This window comes from Falco cherrug, chromosome Z (assembly GCF_023634085.1).
Source record: "Falco cherrug isolate bFalChe1 chromosome Z, bFalChe1.pri, whole genome shotgun sequence".
NCBI lineage: Eukaryota > Metazoa > Chordata > Aves > Falconiformes > Falconidae > Falco > Falco cherrug.
In genome coordinates this window covers 16,402,699-16,421,368 of record NC_073720.1, presented here as the reverse complement: position 1 = coordinate 16,421,368, position 18,670 = coordinate 16,402,699, and the positions used below count along the sequence as shown (strand labels likewise).

The following is an 18,670-nucleotide window of genomic DNA, read 5'->3' as shown; positions in this document are numbered from 1 at the left end:
ATATACTATTTCTCATTGTATGTACTACTGAAACTATGTCATTTACTCAATACTGCCTCTGTTTGAAAGGCAAGTCTTGGCTTTTGTTGAGACGTTGTTCTAAGTCTCTTATGGTGTTTCGAAGAATTTCAATTTCCTTGTTTTTCTCCTCCTGGAGATGCTGCAGCTTCTGTAAAAATGAAAGGACAGGCTTCAGTGTTAAACATCACATAGCATTATGTAACAATACAATATGCTGTGACTAATGAGAAATGTTCTAATAAGAATGCTTTTCTAAGTATGTTGTATCACAAAATTACAAAGATTACTTCCCCAGAACCCTATTTTTGTGACATCCCAAAGTCCCATGCCTACAAAAACAATAATGCACACACATAATTGATATCACAGGCATTTATGTCAGTTCTATCTTAAGTTCCCAGGTTAACAAATCTATTCTAAAACCACTTAACACGTGGGCTTTTGTTGTTGAACCCCAGCTGTATCAATATCAGTGCAAAGATGTGGAATTACTTGCCTAGAGGTGGGAAGGATGTGTTGGGAGAGTGAGTTAAGATGGACCCCTAAGGCATGAAACTCCACACACACGGAGTTTTGTTGCAGTTACACACAGTAAAACCCCATGGAACAGCCTGTAACAGTATTTAGTATCTGCAGGCTACAGGCTATTTAGCACATACCCTTCGATAGATACTCTGTGGCAAGACAGAAGCCTCTGAAAATGATTTTGTTGTTTTATTCTGAACTCTTGCTAATTTAGCATTGAACTGCAAGAATCAGGACAAGAGGAAACATTAAGAACCAAAAAGGAAAAAAGGGATGTTAAATAATACAATTATAATTTCCACTTTTTTAAAATTAGATTTTGTACCTGGAAGTAGTAATAGCAAGCTTATCTACTATTTAAAACTAGGACAATGAAGCTACTTTATTTAAGAAAGAATGCAATTACAAGTTATGTTTCTTAAAAAAACGCCTGAAAATATCACAAACAGTAAATAGTACAAATATGGTGAACCAAATACATGTAGATGAACAAGATGATTACCAAAAAGAATCTAAGGCTCCACAGCCACATGTCTGCAGGGGAATATGCAGAGGGTACTAAAAACCTCTGAAACCATCAGCCTTCCCTCATGTTCCAAGGATAATTCAGCCCAAACACTTTCACTTAGTATGTGAAAGGTCTGAAGTATTTCCTTAATTGTTTCTATAATCAGAGCAGCTTAAAACCTGAGCCATGAAATACATGTTGAATTCCGTGACTGAAACCTCCACAGATTCGTAAGTCTTCAAGCTCTTGGAAGTTTATTAAAAAAAAATAAATATCTTCCCACCATTCAGAAATCAAGAATGAAAATAAGCAGAGAACCTTGTTTGGTTTTTTTTTTATAGCTTAACAACTAGCAACATTTTCAAAATACTTTTAACTTCAAACAAGAACACAGCAAACTTCAGTCTCCCTATACAGTAGGTAGAACTCAATTCCTGAGCAGAAGCAACTCAGTTACCATTATGGAAGGGAGAACATGCCACTGATCTTTGTAAAGACAATAGATTCCATAATATTACTTTGTTAAGAACTGATTAACATTTTTCACTACACAGTCTCTTCTAAGTTTACCCAATGCCCAATTGATCTTTAGCTCAGCTTTGTAATGCATACCTCTATCTGCAGTTTAATTATTTCATTCTGCTTCTCTTCATTCTGAATTTTCAGCTGTCTAGTCAGCTCTAGTATTTCCAGTTCTTTTTTCTCTCTCTGTTCTCTATACTCCATTTCCTTTACTTCAACTGGTAACAGAGCAACACCAAATACAATGACTATAGAAGATACTTAGATGGAAAAATAGCATGATTTCCCAAATATTAAAACCTTCTTGAACAGCAGGTCATCATTTCATGGGAAAAAGAATTTCATTCAAGCAAAAAAATACACTTTAAATCTATGTGAAAACCACCCTGTTGCATATGAGTAAGATGGAGTGTCTTTAAAGAAGCACCCCATTTTATACAGTTGTCTGGCTTTTTTCAGCTTTATGGATGACAAAAAAAACCTCTTCAAGGCTATTCCAGTACTGGAAAAAATTAATATTGAAATAGTTTTTTCTTGTTGCAGTATTATTTATTTGTGAAAATAATGTCCTACTCTCCTGAGCATAGCTGGAACACTCTGAACAGCAGTCTAGCTTATAGTTCAAAGCAATTTTCCAAATTGTGTGACCCAAAATTTCATTCCTTCAGATTTTTAGGTTCAAGTTCCCAGTATCTGTTCTGCCTGCTTAGGAATTCCTGCTCATTCTGCGTTGCTGTACTATTGCCTCATTGCCACTGTCTACTCTCTTGAGCCAAGACAAAACGCAGTTAAATACTGCCCACTTCTAGCTTTCATATGTTTCCACTAAGAAGTGGAACTTGTATTTTTCCTAGTTGAAGTACAGCTGCTACAGATTACAAGATATTTTAGCCAATGCTATAGCATTCAGTCTTCAGACAACTTACATTTTTTTCTTATATTGCAATTCAACTGTGTTATTTCCAATTTGTGGTCTTCCTCTTTGTTTTTAATTTCTATCGTAAGTTTCTCGATCTGATCTTTATATTCCTGCAAATGTAAAAAGGCTTCATAAAAATCTTGAGGTTTCTGTGCTTTTAGCCTTCTGCAAAGCACAACATCCATGTAAAAATGTACAGTACTCTGTAATTCAGTACTTGCTTTAGCCTCAATCTAGTAAATTCAGAATGCCCATTTACATTTTATACAATCTAGCTGAAGTCCACAGATGAAAAATGCAGCAGATTTCATTGTATTACAGCTATCAGTTAATGTAAAATTAGAAATTGTACTTATTAGGAGAACAGGCAAATAGAGAGATAATATTCCTTCCCCTAACCCAGGATCTGATTCAGTGCTGCAATTTGTTAAGTGACTACAGTTTTACTTTTGTGGATTTTCAGCTGTAAGATTGTATAACAGAAATCATACTTAAAGTATGAGTTTTGTTAGTATTGCTTATACCAAGGGCTCCGCAACTTCATACTGGCAGCAGCAGAAGCATTGGTGATACAAGAAGTTGTGATGCTGGTGGCAGTGATACTCAAGTGAAGAGTCTGAGCATGCCTATTTAAGTTTGCTCCAATAACTGATCCAGAATTATCAAGGAATTGGCTGTAGCTGCCACTGTAGAGGTGCTTACTCCAAGGCTGTTGTCAGAGCTTTCTAACAAAGAGGTAGCCACTCACCAGAGCAATGCTCAGAGGCACTCTCAAAGGCAGTTACTGATCAGTGGTAATAGCATATATGGACATAGTCAAGTAAGTGCCTTCAGAACCACACTAGGAAGTTCCACCATGCCCATACAAGTATATAAGGTATAGAATCATAGCTTTCTCACGTCTTTCAGAAGCCATTACTTACTTTATTCTCAAAGATAACAGCTCTATTGGTATAAAAATTCAATTTTAACTCATTAGTTAATACAAACGCAGGCAAACAAAATCAGCAGTGAGATTCCTAATCCTATACAGGTAACAGATCTGCAATCTTAGCACAGAGAACTAACAAAACTTGTGACCAGCTCTGCTGGTGTTACCTCCTTTCCAAAAATGAGTGGCATAGATAAGAAGTAGAGAGATGGTAAATGGAACTTATTGTGAGACACAGATAAAAAGTAGAGACCTATTATCTTTCTAGCACATAGCAAAGAAAACTATAGACAAAATTCAGACAGCTCTTGATTCTCTGGCACTACAGTAGGCATTGTTAATATCAAAACCTTATTTCCACAGAAAAATGTACATTAATGCAAGGGATTAGATTCTAGATTGTAAAGCTGAATGTGAAGATAAATACAGCTAAAAATAAAAAGTTTATCTTACACTGAGCCAGAGTTCTCAGCACTTAGTAGTTTTGACCTCTTAGTCCCTCTAACACATTCTGATATTGATATTGTCATGAGAACAACTCTTCCTACACATGATAGACATTAGAAGGGCAACAATAGTGGTATCAGTAGCAAACCCAAGAATATAAAGATGTATGAAGTGCTACAATAGAGATAAAATATTATTTCTCTACCTAAAAAATGATCATTCGTGACATACCTGTTCACAAGCCTTTAATTTCTCTTCCAAGATATGAATGGTACCCTTCAGTCTTTCATTTTCATCTATGTAAATAAAAAACTATATGAAATACTAAAAAGTACATTTTGACAGTATTATTATCAGGAAAGCAGAGTAAGGAAATTACATTTTTTTACTTGTCTGAAATTTAAGACTGTGGACATGATAATCATCATTTAAAGAACTACACAATCTCAGTCTCCATTTTTTAACAAGAAAATTAATAGTTAATCATAATATTTGCCTAGTACTACTACTCTGAATTGTCTTTAGCCTTCTGATTACTGGAGCATTTAAGAAAATCTAGATGCAAAGTTCTTTGGCTCAGAAAATAGAAGATTGTCATCATGCCTACAACATTTTCAAACTGGAAGATGCAACTTTTTAGGTACTTGTTTCCCCAAAACTAGAAAGTAGTATCTCAAAAACAGAATTTAGAAAAAAACAATAATGCTTTTTTTGATTATTAAAAGTCACTTTGGGTATTAAAAGCCACCGTATACTTCAAATTTTTAGGAGCTTATTAATATTTATGCTAATATGCCTTGAACACACAATGAGTATAAAATTAACTACATACTGTACAGCTAAACTGTGTTATAGAGATATAGAGTCATAAATTTTATTTTAAAATAGTCATAAGTAATTGTCTAGTATTTATGGATAACAGCTAAATTTTAGTTACACCGAGAATTAAGACTCTTTGGTTAACCAGAGTGATAAAACTATGCATAAACGCTGCAGTCCAACAGCTGAATGATACCTTCTCACTTTTTGTAAAATTGCCTGTGCTATGCTGAAATACATTTAAAGCCCAACTACTGATTTAAGAAAACTTCACTGAGGGCAAAACTTCTTTTACATGTGGATTCCAAGTAGGATATCAACAGACATTCATTAAACATATAGACCAACAAAATCTGCATGATTGATTTTAGATATTTTTTTTCCTTTCTGTTTGGCTGCCAGTGAGTTTCTCTCTCTGAAAAACCCAGTAAATATAAACAAAAAAATTAAATGTCTGCTCATTCAAAATTAGAGTACAGTATATATATGTGAATATTTTTGCTTTTACCTTTCACATTACACTGGTTTTCAATGGTTTGTGTTAGACCCTTTATCACATTCTGTAGAGTAGTATATTCTAAAAGAAATGAAAAATCCAGTATTTTTGAATAATTTCTTCAGAACTTTAATTTTACATTTTATCATTTTTTTCTGAAATGTTTTATAATAATCTTGATTAAATATTAGTCCTAATCTTCTTACTGACTATAGAAATAATTCATTATTATCTCACAGTTACTGCTTTATTTAAGCTTTTAGTTTTGACAACAGATTAAAACCAATTTTATCAAGCAATATGAACAACTTCATTACAACCATCACATTTCTGCTTCTAGCCAGAAAATAAGGATGTTATTGGTTTTGCGCAATTACAGAAGCTTTTCACAACAGCATTCCAGCAATTTGATGCAACTGAATGCAAATTAAATTGAGGTTTACTCTCCTGACAGCATTGTTGCCAAGATTCTTTTTAACAAGACCAACACTATCCACTCATTGCAATTTCTCACCTTCTTTTTAGTGCATATGAACATTCATCTTATGGCTCAACATAAACTTGCAGAGATTCAGAATACGCTACTATAACACCATTATCTCATTTTAAGCAAAATAATTATGTGTGTGTGTGTATGTTTATACATGCAACTTATTATCAGTTTACATATTTGTATTTCATAATTTCAAATTTTTAATTTGTATTCGAAATATTTGAACACCATATGGACTGCCTGTAATATATAACATTTGGTATTCATTAAATACAATTTTTATCCCTTATGTTCCTTGTAACCTTCTCAGTAAAGTTACAAAAACATTCAAAGACTGGTAAGGCTGGGGGCACTAAAACTGAGGTTCCTTACTCATAAATTCTTTCTATTTCCAGAGTACCACTGCATTTCTTAAGTGGCTTTTAATTTCCGCAACAGATAAAGTACACTTAATAAAAGTTACTCATCTCATAAGAGCAAAGCTCTGTCGAAAACTGTAGATCATCTAATTAAAGCCTACATTACAAATAATGGAGTCGGGAAGATGAATTGAGAATCCAGCTCAGAGATTCAGTTTTCCACTCAATCTTTTTTAACTTTGTTCTTCCATCAAGTCTGCTTTTCATGCAGCCAAGTACGCTAGCCAGCTGTGTTCTCCCGTTCCATGCTTCCAAAAAAACGGTAGAGGGAGCACGAACCGCACAGAAACGATGCCTGCCCTCAGTTCCTGTACTGGATCAAAAGCATTTGTGGAAAAATCCTATTCAAAGTCGGAAGCCCCAGGTTAGCCTGGCCATTTGTACCAATTATTTCTACCAGAAACTTTCTCCTATTTGAAAATGTATGGAAATAAATCCAAATGTTTGCAATTCATGCACAAATTGGAAAGGCATCTATGCATCTGAGTAAACAAGAGGACAACAGCTAGTCTTACAATGAACCACAGCTATTTTAAGTGCAAGCCACTCTTTTGTCCAGTCCCAAGAATATCTGCTTATCTTTCTTATCTTTAAACTATGAATCTTAGCAAATCTCTTATGTAATTACAGTTGTGACTGCAAAAATCTATTGGGAACCCACAAGTTTTGCTTGCTTACATTAAGGAAGAAAAAGCAAAATTTTGTTAAATGGTTGCAGCTTTGTAGATCACTTCCATAGCATCTTTTATGGATTCTGTGTCATTCCTTCACTGTAAAGAACACTACTTATATGCAGAAAGACTGAACAGCCTAAGTGCTCTTTTTCTCTGTTTAATATCTGTAATTTATCGCAGTTTCTTCCACATGCATTTATAATTGAAACTATTAGCTTTTTAAATAGGGCAATTACATCAACCACTTTTTCCTTTAACACCTTTGAAACACTAAATCAACAAATATGCGGTCCTGAAGATGCTAAATAGATGCTTAAGTGTTCCATAGACAATAATGTGATTGCTTTCTTTTTAAAAACAACACTAGATTTTCATTCAGAATTGTAGCCTGCACCATAAAAGTCCATTTAGTCACCATAGAAAAGATCTAGGAGCAGGAAAAAGAATGCCAGACTTGCATCTGACTTAAAGCGGATCTCCAACGATACATACTAAACACAAACTGTGGTCCTGAATTTCACCTTTGTTTAACAAAGAACAAATCAAGACAAAACAAAGCTCATTTATGACCTTTCAGAACATGTATACACTTGCCCAGTTGCTCATCTTTTCCCACCTTACCTTTGGTTCAAGTATTTCACTCTCCCCCTTCCCTTGAGTTTTACAAGTTTTCTTTCTTCTTTTGTGTTTCCTTCAGAATTCCTAGTCTTCTTTTACCTTGAACAGTTCTAAAGAGAGACTTCTGGCATCAAGAGTATCAAGGAACCCTTGGGTTCTCACACTTGTTGGCGGTTTCTTGGGGTGTCAAATGTTATTCCTATGTCTGTTTCTTATATTAACAAGGAGCTCTTCAGCCAGCATAAAACTCCACTTCCTCCACCCCACCACTAGTAGCCACAAACCATCAGGGCAGAGGGAACAACAGCCTTTCCTTCCATAGTGCTCTTTCTGCTCCTTTGCTGTAAGCAGCATGTTGGAATCATATGCAAACCATTCACTAGCATGTATTCTCTCATGTATTTTCCTTAGCTGTTCCACAAACTGCTTTGTGGTCCACTGATAAGCCTTACATTCTAAGGCTGAGTTGTCTACCTATCCTGTAAATCCATTTGCTTTTGTTTTACATTGGTAATAGGATGAACTTGAGAATACTTCTCAACTTGAGAATGTACGTACATTAAGATTGTATTGACATTTTAAGATTGTATTGACATTTTTCATCAAGCTATTGATGCAGCCACTCAAACCCAGCAATCACACTTGTCTTTGGACCAACTCTTCAAATAATACTTTCAGGAAATGTAGCTGACCTGGGTTCTGGGAAACAGCTTGGGACACAAGGCTAAGAGAAATCTTTTTTTCCCAGCCACAGCTGGCAATATGACTGTATAAAAGCCACTCTCACAACTACAGTCTGTTAGGATAACCTGCCAGAGTAAGAATGGAAGTATCAGTGCTACATTTCATCTCTGGCATCTTCTCCAGTTCTGCACAGCATTCCTTTATAACTCCATCAATAACAAAACAGTGTTTTTCTTAATCCCACAGTGCTTTGAATTTCAAACTCATTTTACAAGGAATTGAATTGTTAGAAGCAACACTGATTCTGAATACACAGTATGCTGTTACTCCTTCTGAAGGGTCAATGTTGCAGGTAAATTTGCTGAAGTTGCAAAGACAATTTCTACTAAAAAAAGAAAAAGCAGAATGCTTTAGAATAATTATATACTTACTATAATTTATAATCACTACACTAACCATATTATAGAATCATAGAATGGTTTGGGTTGGAAGGGACCTCAAAGATCACCTAGTTCCAACCCCCCTGCCATGGGCAAGGGACACCTTCCACCAGCCCAGGTTGCTCAAAGCCCCATCCAGCCTGGCCTTGGACACTGCCAGGGATGGGGCATCCACAGCTGCTCTGGGCAGCCTGTGCCAGTGCCTCACCACCCTCACAATAAAGAATTTCCTCCTAATATCTAATGTAAATCTACCCTCTTTTAGTTTAAATCCACTCCCCATTGTCCTGCCATTACAGGCGCTACCAAAAAATCTGTCCTCATCTTTCTTTTAAGCCCCTTCTAGGTACCAGAAGGCTGCAATACGGTCTCCCCGAAGCCTTCTCTTCTCCAGGCTGAACAACTCCAGCTCTCTCAGCCTGCCTTCATAGCAGAGGTGCTCCAGCCAGACTCTGATTATCTTCGCGGCCCTCCTCTAGTGTTGAGGGCTCCACAGCTGGATGCAGTGTAACATGTTAACCTAATAGAACAGTCATGATAACTGTCTTAATTTCTAAACACATTCTATCACTTTAGCATCTCTCATTTGCCTTTTGCTTCCTTATTAAGTAGCTTTCAGGACCACCTCTTGGATGTCCCATGATGTTCCAAGTTTCTGCTTTTCACTTTTTTTTGTTACTGCTACTAACAGCTCTGCAATCTCTCTTATTCACTGACCAGAATCTTTATCTTCCAACAATTCTGCCTCCTATCTATACCCATACTAATTTGTTCAACTACGACTTCAATATTATTTAGATTTGGGTTTTTTTCCTGACTATCCCTGCAGCTAAAACTTTGGTTTATATTCCATGCTGATTGCTCTGATGTTTTTACTTGGACTTCTGCTGTCCACATTTTTTTTTTGCATTATATGTTTCAAAACAACTCCAGAGGTTATTATCTTCAGTTATATCAGCATAAGTATCTCCTCAAATCATCTCAGTCTTGCCTCATCAAAGCGAGGCACTACTATTCACAAAGCTCAATTCTTTCTTCTGACTTCCATCTGTTTTCAGTCCATTCTACTTCCACAGTCGTTGCAGTCACCCCACTGCTCTGATTTCCTGAGTTGTCTCTTTCACTTTTTCTTCTATCTTTCATCCCGCAGGTTTTATGGTAAGAACAATTTCTTCTTTTTGTCCACATCTTCCTTCCCCTTTTTAAAATCTATTGTGTATAAACTCTGTCTTCTCTGTTTCTGTCAATAATGAAGCCTCTTGATCTGTTTCTGAATTACTGTCCTGCATTGTCTTTTGTACTTAACAGAGAAACAAATGGCTCAAAATGAGTCAACCCAAAAGTTCCATGCAGTACACTATCCCACTTCACAATACCCCACAGAAGATACTTCAAGAAAAACAAAAAGCTGGATAAACACTACCATCAATACATCCTCTCAGCTCCCAAAACACAAAAATTAGGGAGACCTGAGTGAGAGGTACTGTCTTCGTGTTTAATAAATGTGTTAAGTTTTGTTACATGAATTTTTCTGATTTTCTTGCACTAATCTATACTTCTGTATCCACAAGCTTCTGTGGAACTGATTTAACAATGTTATTTGGTAATGTATAGAAAAGTTCCTCCTTTTGTTTGCTAAATCAATCAACAAATTTGATTTCAATCTAGTTACATTGTCTTATCATATTGAACAGTGAATATTCATTCCCTAGCCACTTTCTCTATGCCATTTGTAATTTTAGAGCTACGAGTCACATCAGCTCTACTCTTTCTCTTTAGGCTGAAAAGTATCCAGTCAACTTAAGTCTTTCTTTAGATGTTCCAAAATTGTGACCAAACCCGTGAGGGCCCCAAGTGCATTTTCACCTACCCATCTCCTGGGTGTTTGGCTGGGCTCAAGGCCAACTTAGAAAGAGTACAGCTGGTGACCTTGAAAAAAATTGTTTGAAGAAAGCTGGAAGAAACTCAGAAATGCCTGCCACTTCTTCCCTTGAGAGCTGCTTTTAAGCTGAGGCTTTTGCCCTTAGCCTACCTTCTTGCAGCCACATACCATGTAGATCTAGACTCTGATCATGACCTAGGGAGTGACCTCCTGGCTTGATTTCAGACCTGCCTCATCACTAGGGTCCTGCTAGTGATTATTAGACCACGTCTGGCTCTTGTTACCATATATGAAACTGATACTGACTCAACCTCCTGTCTTGATCTTGGACCTGTTCCATCACTACATACTTGTTTGGTAATGTGGACTTTTGGCTGATGCTGGAAGCCCTCACTGGGCCAGCTCTGCATGGGTAGAGTGTGAGTGAGTCCTAGCTGGTGAAGCCTCTACCTGTGTGGGCCTTGTTATGTGACTGGTTCCCATTTCCCTGTCCTTTGTTCCTCCCTACTATACCAAACCTTTCCACCTTCTCTGTTATCTTTTCTAGTTCTGGTATGTCCATTTTGAAACATGGTGACCTGTCGAGTAATGAAGCTGGGTTAATTAGCATTGATAATGTACAACTGTGGGCTGGCTTCAGGGGTGTTGGGCTGGTTGATGTAGATAAGGTGCAGCTGTGGCTGGTTCTGTTAAGTGGTTGAGAGCCAATGAAGAGAGAGCAGCCGGGGAAGAAGCAGAGAGGGGAAGAAGCAAGAGGAAAGAGAGTGGGCCCTGGATGAAGTGAGGAGAAGGCAGCAGAGGGACTGGTATGAAGACTATGCTGGTATGAGATGGTAAAAGACCTTGCTGCAGCTTGATAGTTTGGAGAGTGCTGTGACAGTAACCAGAACATTACATGGATATGAGATGTTTGTTTCTCTGTTTCTTCCATAATCATGCATATCACTGTGTTTGCTTCTTTGACCACTGATATTTTCAGAGAACTGTCCAGAAGGCCACCAAGATCTCTTTGCTGAGAAGCAGCCTATTAGGGCCAACCACTGTTTATATAATATGCCTCCTATATGCACTGCTACCAGTTTTCATCTCCCCTGTTTATCGCCTGTCATTCAGTATCATGAGATTCTTAGTATAACTGAACAGATTATCATCATCAGCCAACTTCTCTCACTTACTCAAGAGCTCTTCCAATTAATTTCTGATTATGCTAAATTATTTAAGTCCCAGCAAATAACTAAGTGAACACAACTGGCAATCTCACTGCAGCATGAAACTAAGTTTACTCCTACCATATTTCCTAACTTTTAGCAAGCTGACTTGTCAAGAGACCAAAGTTCTATGAAAAGATTCACCTTTCAGCAGCTCTACAAATTCAGAAGAATAAGCAACCACAAATCTATGCTAAGTACTAGGTATTATTTCTCTTTTCAAATACTCATCTGAAAAAGATACACTTCTAAAATAAAACAAATAAATCTTAATTTAATAGTTGCCTCTTTAATTTCTCCTTTATTTGGCAACTTTTTTATTATGATGTAAGGGCTTATAATTTTGACCTGTAAAACAGGAAATGCCATTTCATTATTTAGCTTCCACTGGAGAGTTTGAATCCTCTTAACATTGATATAAATTATTATTGCCATTCATAACTACTTAGCACCATCATGACAACATACAGAAGTGGTAAGAGCTTAATTGAACTCAATCTTGAAGGATTATATGCTATTCCTAATACTTTATAAGCAAGTTGGAAATGTCACTGAGATAAAATCTTGATGACATTACAAACACAAAATGGGCTGTCCCATTGTTTAATCTGAACTCTTCAAAGATTAAATCTCACACAGATAAAAAGTATAAGAACTTTGGACAGTTTTTCAGACCTCACTGAACAAATGCCTAGGCAGAACTAGACACCGAGATACCACCAATATTCAAGATCCTTACAGAATTAATTTAAGTGAGAGGGCTGAGCAATAGGCCCTGAGCCAAAGTTGACCTCTAGATGAATGCACCAACCGAACATTATATATATATCTATATTTAGTATCCAATTGTTAGCAAAATATGCATGATCATTCATGAAAGATGTAGCTTAGATAGAATTTAATCATTAGCAAACATATAGTGCCTCCTTCCTTGCTTAGAGGCAGGTAGTCAAGGGTGTGAAACCAGATACGTGGCCTAGTTATCAAAATGGTGGTTAAAATCAAGTAGATAAGGAAGACTGCTTTAGCCTCTCCCTGAGTCCTGGCCAGGCTTTGGTGGGATCTAAGAGCAGAGTGAAACCAGATGTTTCTGCGTTTGAAATTAGGTGAGCTTATTTATTCAACAATATAAAAGCTGGACCCTCTTACAGTGACTTTGGAGACCTTGCCTATGAGTGGATGCACTGTGTAGGACCTCCCAGTTACTAGGAAAGGCTCTCCAAATCCTCACTGTAACTGGGGCTCCCCAGTGACTGCAGATCTGGATGATGATAAAGTATTAAGGTAACTGGCGATGTATCTTTCTTAACCACTATAGTCTGTCATATGTAGTAGTGATTAGGTGCATTACCTTGCCTTGTTTTATTCTTGCTGTATCATTTCTCTTACTATTCTGTTGCGTCAAATGTAAGTAAAGATAAACACACTTCTTTAACTAGATGTCTGTTTCCTTTGTGCTGACCCTGTCTATTGGCAAAACAGTGAGCAAGATCTGAAGAGGAATATCAAAACTTCAATATAACAGTCAGCATAGTACAGTGAAAATATATTCCTAACTGCAAACTGGGCTGTAAGATTCTCCCCAAACAAACCAAATCACACAAGCAACTGAGAAATATAATTCTTTGTTATTTTGGAGCACCAGCCCCACCAGTCTGACGCTATCTCCAATTACAGGCAAGCTTTGACATTTCAGAAGGCAGCAAACTATGCATTCAGGAATGCATCTGGCTCATTTCTCATTGGGCAAAACATTACTGGTGACCAGGTGAAACAGAACATTTGTCATATTGATACCAAAGGAACAGCTCAGCTGGGGGCATGATAGTCTCAGTGCTGACCTTACTTTTCTCAAATGTTGACCCTACTGCTCTACACAGACATCTGAGCTGCTTATGGACTAATGTAAGTCACAGGCTAGCACTTCAAGTAAAACTACTGATGTTGGTTTGCTTAAAAATGCTGACTTCGTGAACTGTTCACTTTGTAAAATTTGTAAACAGTTCACTAGAAACTATAGGCCTGTATGTATGGGAAAGGTAGACATCTGGGCACAACAACGTTATCAGGTGTACCAAGCTCATCTGATCCTCTCCTCCTTTTCCTGCCAATGCATTGTTTCCTTGGAAAAGGTGATAACATAATCAAATGAAAAAAGTCAAGGAAAAAATGAAAGAAAATACAAAATGAAAGTTCTTCTTTCATGGGTACTGCATGCACTCAAAATCTCTTAAAGTGCATGGATACTAACAACAACTGGAAAATAGTTACTTTAACACAGTTCCCAAGATATGTTTGTGGATTAAAGTTATCTGGCTTATGCAGATGAGATGGATTCCATTACACGACCCAAGATTAAGCATTACTGTTTTTCAAACAGTATCTTAGATTCTTGCCATTTTATTTTTGTATTTTACATGACTGAAAATAATGGATATAGTTCTCAGAACTTCCTGAACACAAGCAAAAACCATACAGTTTTTTAAATCACAACTTACCTTCTTTTACTGATTCCTCCATTGATTGGCTTAATGTTAACAACCTGTTACATTTTTCCAGCTGAAGGACCAGTAGGTTATTTGCTTCAGTAATTTCTGATATTTTCTAGAAAATTGGGAAAAGACTAAAATTAATATATTTCAAGTTTTAAATCTTGGGTTTAAGATTAATATAACATTTAATGATTTCACAACACTGCAGTCACAAACCTGTATTATTTGCAGTTCTGGAAATTCTGTTACAGAGATGATGCTAGACTTGAGAGCCTGTGCTACTGTGAGTTTACCCTGATGAACTAAGAATGCCAACTTACATCACTAGTTATAAACGGGTTTCTTCTTAATTATGTAGTTTGCAGTCTGGACCAATCCTCAGCAAAATTCTTTCTATTGCTTTGCACATAAGGCTGTTAGTGCCCTTGTTGAGCACCAATGTGGTGTGAATAGGATTTGGTATGTTTTTTGCATAAGAAATGCTATACTTATTTCAGGTGCCCCTTTTATATTGTGTCTAGTATGGACTTACTGATTAGGAATTCAACAGAGAGCTGGCCAATGTGAGTCTAACAGGAAACAGAGTACTGATTTTCCTCAGTGGACTGATCTTTTAAGAACTGACACACACATAAAATAAGAGTCCAGTGCATGTGGAATATAAGAACAGATGCTCCTGCTATGGCAATGACATTTTTCTGGAACAAGGAACAATTTCTGTAATAGTGCAACAAAGCTGTGTAATAGCTTCAATAGCGGCTACTGATACACAGGGACACTTCCATGCCTTTCCTGAGAAGCCAAAATTGGCTTCTGCACCATTACAAGGCATATTAATAAGGATAAGCTGATACCACTTAGAAGAAATTCTAACTTGAAAAGGTTATTAAAATCTCACAAAATATTTCTAGGTAGCAGTTTCAACATTTTTTACCTTCTTCACTTACCTTTTCTATCTCTGAGAAGTTATCTAAAAGTTTATCAAGGTTCACCACACTGATTTTCTTCATAGTTTCTTCATGGCTGTGATTCATTTATTTCTGGACCATACAATCCAGTGATCACTGTATATATAGAAAATAGCATTTCTCATTCATACTATGTCAAAAGATTTAATACGCACAAAGGTAACGCAGAACAAATACTTTTTTACAAAAATTAAAACTATTCTTACACGTAAAGCTAAACTTAAACCAGCCTAAGATCTTTCATTCCTAAGAAACCCAACGAATTTCAGAAAGCCCAGGCAAAATCTATCAAACCAATAGATTATATAGATGAATTTGTTATTTTTTACTGCAATCAAAAAAAAACCCCAGACTTGAATCCACTTTCACAAACACAATGATTCAATTTTACCTAAATATGTTAGTGGTCTGCACATAGGATGCTTTTAAAGCACATGACAATTTCTCGTTAGATATGCTGTTAAAAAAAGACTGGTCTTCCTGTCCTCAATTTAAAGACTAGGAAATTTAATCAATTGAAACAATTACTCTCTACTATGCATATTTTAGAGGCAACAGATGATATTTTGTTAAGTCTGGTTAACCTGAACATGTTACTTAAGTAAATGAGAGTTTAGCAGGCACACATTAATGCAGGGTGTAGACCTTTTACCTATGTAGATGCTCTAATACTTCACTACTCAGGCTTCAAGTTACTTACTCATTTTCTTATAAACAATTTGCATTAATATCAGTGATGACAAACAGCAGCACATAAACCCTACCATATGAGTAAAAAGACAGTATTTTGAAAAGCACCCATATAATTCCAAATTAACACAATTCCTATTTTTTTTTAGAAATTCTACTTAAAGAATCAACATACATTTGCAAGATGGGTATGAAAGACACAATATGAATTGTATTGAAACTAAATAAATTGAAAAATATTGAAACTACCTCTGAACATCAGGCTCCATGAAACAAAAATTCCAATACAAGATAAACCATGCATTCCAAACAAAATCATCACTTCTGTGTGGTAATGTATGAACTGCTTTTTTACAAATAACAAAAAAAAACGAGAGACATGAACCAGAAGTTAAGAGTGTGTGCACTGCCCAGAAACTGAATGGATTTCCAGACAGAAATACTGACAGAGAAGTCAGGGAGAAATAGAGAAAGAAATGAACAACTACTAAGCAGGAACCAAAATAAAATAACTATTTTCTCAGTCATTCATTATTTACAAGTTTTACATGCATGTAACTTCTTGACAAAGCAATAAGAGGAAGATGCTGGTTCTGTGTGTTGAATACTCATTTTTCTCTTGTACCCACTGTTTCCTCAGAGGGACTAAAACTAATACCATTAGCTAAAGCTAATTAACTTTTTTTTTAATCAACAATTTCTAAGACTATATGTAACATTAAAGAACTAATGCTTCTAAGTTAAATCAGTGATTTTTTACTGACTGAGCAATCTGAATTACTTTTAGCTATCATAATGCAATGATTTGTTAAAAATGGAATTTAAAGTATTTATTCAGGACATTCAATTCTGTAAAACAATTACATGTCTTAATATTCTATTGGTTGATAATGTAAACGTATTCTATGAATGCCAGGCCCTGATCTTTCCAGTCCTTATTGTGGACAGTGTCTTATCGGTTTGTCAATCACCATTTCTTTTCATCATGCCTTTAAAACTGTGTTTCACTTTCTAAATCTTAACTGAGGATGGGAGTTTGGGGAGCTACCATGTTGTGTGGTGTTTGGTTTGTGCATTTTCTTATTCCATGCCATCATTTATTTTCTCAGAAGACAGGATGTGCTCAGCACTTGGCAGGATTAGGCAAGTGCCACTGGGAATAAAACTGCTGCTGAACTGAAAGCGGTAAATTAAAAATAATATGTTGTATTATTGTTTTTCCAGTAGGAAAACTCATCGCTTTCATTTTTGTGTGTATCATTATTATATATGTTATGTCTTCCAAAGCCATTTCTGTTAAGCCTCCCACCCGTTTTGAACTATGATATTTCTTTGACTAGGGGCGAAATTAAAGATTTAAAATGTATTTTTGACTGTCATAAAACTGACACCTTTATTTAATTTCTCTTTAACCCCTGATGTCCATGCTCTTGCAGTATCTTTTTTTAAGTATTGCCGCTGATGATCTGATTTTGGAATTTAAGGTTTCATTTTTGCTTCAGATAGCAGTGCAACCTGTATTTCCACCCAAAATAAAATAAGTTTATATTAGCTTGCAACTGCGTATCTCAATTGAATATAGTAATTATTCAGTAATAGGCACTTCAAATAGACTCATTTTGCTGAACGCCATCCTTAAGATGGGCACCTGACATTTGCATCGACTACAACCTTGCTTTAATTACTCGGGTGGTGGTGAGGTGTATTTTATTCTTTTTTAATTACTCACCCTGAGCACACATAGAACATGGCTTGAAGATGAAAATTATCATTGGCTAAGTGGCACCCGCAAGTGGGGTGAATCCCATCCCCTCACCCGATTTCACTGATAACCGCAAGAGGCCCGAGCCACCAGCTGCCCCACTGCAAACCCCACCGACGCTGCCCACCGAGTCCTAGCGACCCTCTCGCCCTCACCCACCCCTGCAGCTTGTCTACACAAACTGCCTTGGGTAGAACTAAGGCCCTCCCACGGTCTCGGGTAGACAGGACACTCAAAGCACTGCCTTTCACTCCGCAGTGCGCAGGCACAACCAGCAGACGGAGCAGGGTAACAGCGTTCCCCGCACCGGCGCCCACCCCGCTCCCCACGGCCCGCGGAGGAGGACCGGCGCGCGCGCACCCGAAGGCGGGAACCCCAGCTCCGCCGGTGGAGCGTACCACTACCGATCCTGCGGGGGTCACTTTAGCTCCCCTTCCCGCCCGCCCGCGGGTGGGCTCGCCCGCATGCCCGCGCTTGGACCGCGCTGTGTGAGGCGCTGCAGGGCGGCGCCTCGCCCGGCGGGGGCGGGCGGGGGAGGGGGCGCGCTGCGGGCGAGGCGGGGGCGGTCTGTTGGCACCCCTCGCCAAGTCTCCCCGGGGTGGCCGGGGGTGGCGCCTGCCTGGGGGCAGGGTGGTAGAGGAATGCGGGGCAGCGAACCCCGATGCTGTCTTGATAAAACCCCAAGGACAGCGCCGCAGCTTACTGCTCCATCAAATGAACACCTCAGCAGGGCACGTGTTGAGGCCCTGATCTCACTCCTCCGTGCAGTACGTGAATTATTTTATCAAATGGTTCCTTACATGGATCTTAACACCAGCTGAGGGGGCACTTCATGTGCGGATGAATGTTCCTTCGAGTGGCATCAAATAGATGGATGGGAGCACTTCTGTGAGTGAGAGATTCAGCCATTCACTTTTGATGCCAAAACGCCACAGAGTAACTGCTCAGAAACAAATTTTGTCTTTAAGCTGCAAAGGTATTTATTTTATGCAACGTTGGGGAGCTAGCCGATTCGCACCAGACAAACTAGCTCCAAAGTTTTCAGTGAAAAGTTAGGTTTTTTTAAAAGCTTTTTTTTTTTTTTTTTTAAATACAGCTTTCATGAGAGGTTACACAATGTCTTTACATACATACTCATTTGATTTTGACACC

General features: G+C 37.5%; 1 protein-coding gene across 1 annotated transcript; it reads right to left on the bottom strand.

Annotated features, from left to right (window-relative positions):
• Positions 1–46: 46 nt before the first annotated feature.
• Positions 47–18,011, bottom strand: CCDC152 (coiled-coil domain containing 152). The gene is made up of 9 exons (XM_055698858.1): positions 17,917–18,011; positions 15,046–15,162; positions 14,105–14,210; positions 5,201–5,269; positions 4,105–4,169; positions 2,503–2,605; positions 1,667–1,794; positions 681–767; positions 47–169 (listed from the first exon to the last, which is right to left on the bottom strand). The coding sequence occupies exons 2-9, from the start codon at positions 15,130–15,132 to the stop codon at positions 47–49; spliced, it is 768 nt and encodes a 255-aa protein (XP_055554833.1). The 5' UTR covers positions 15,133–15,162; positions 17,917–18,011.
• Between the last annotated feature and the right edge of the window lie 659 nt (positions 18,012–18,670).

Coding starts and splice junctions, on each gene's coding strand:
- CCDC152 (XM_055698858.1), bottom strand. CDS start 15,132: ATGAATCACAGCCATGAAGAAACTATGAAGAAAATCAGTGTGGTGAAC. Junction 4,170..5,200: donor AAACCAGTGTAATGTGAAAG/GTAAAAGCAAAA, acceptor TTATTTACATAG/ATGAAAATGAAAGACTGAAG. Junction 170..680: donor CACAGAGTATCTATCGAAGG/GTATGTGCTAAA, acceptor TCATTTTTACAG/AAGCTGCAGCATCTCCAGGA.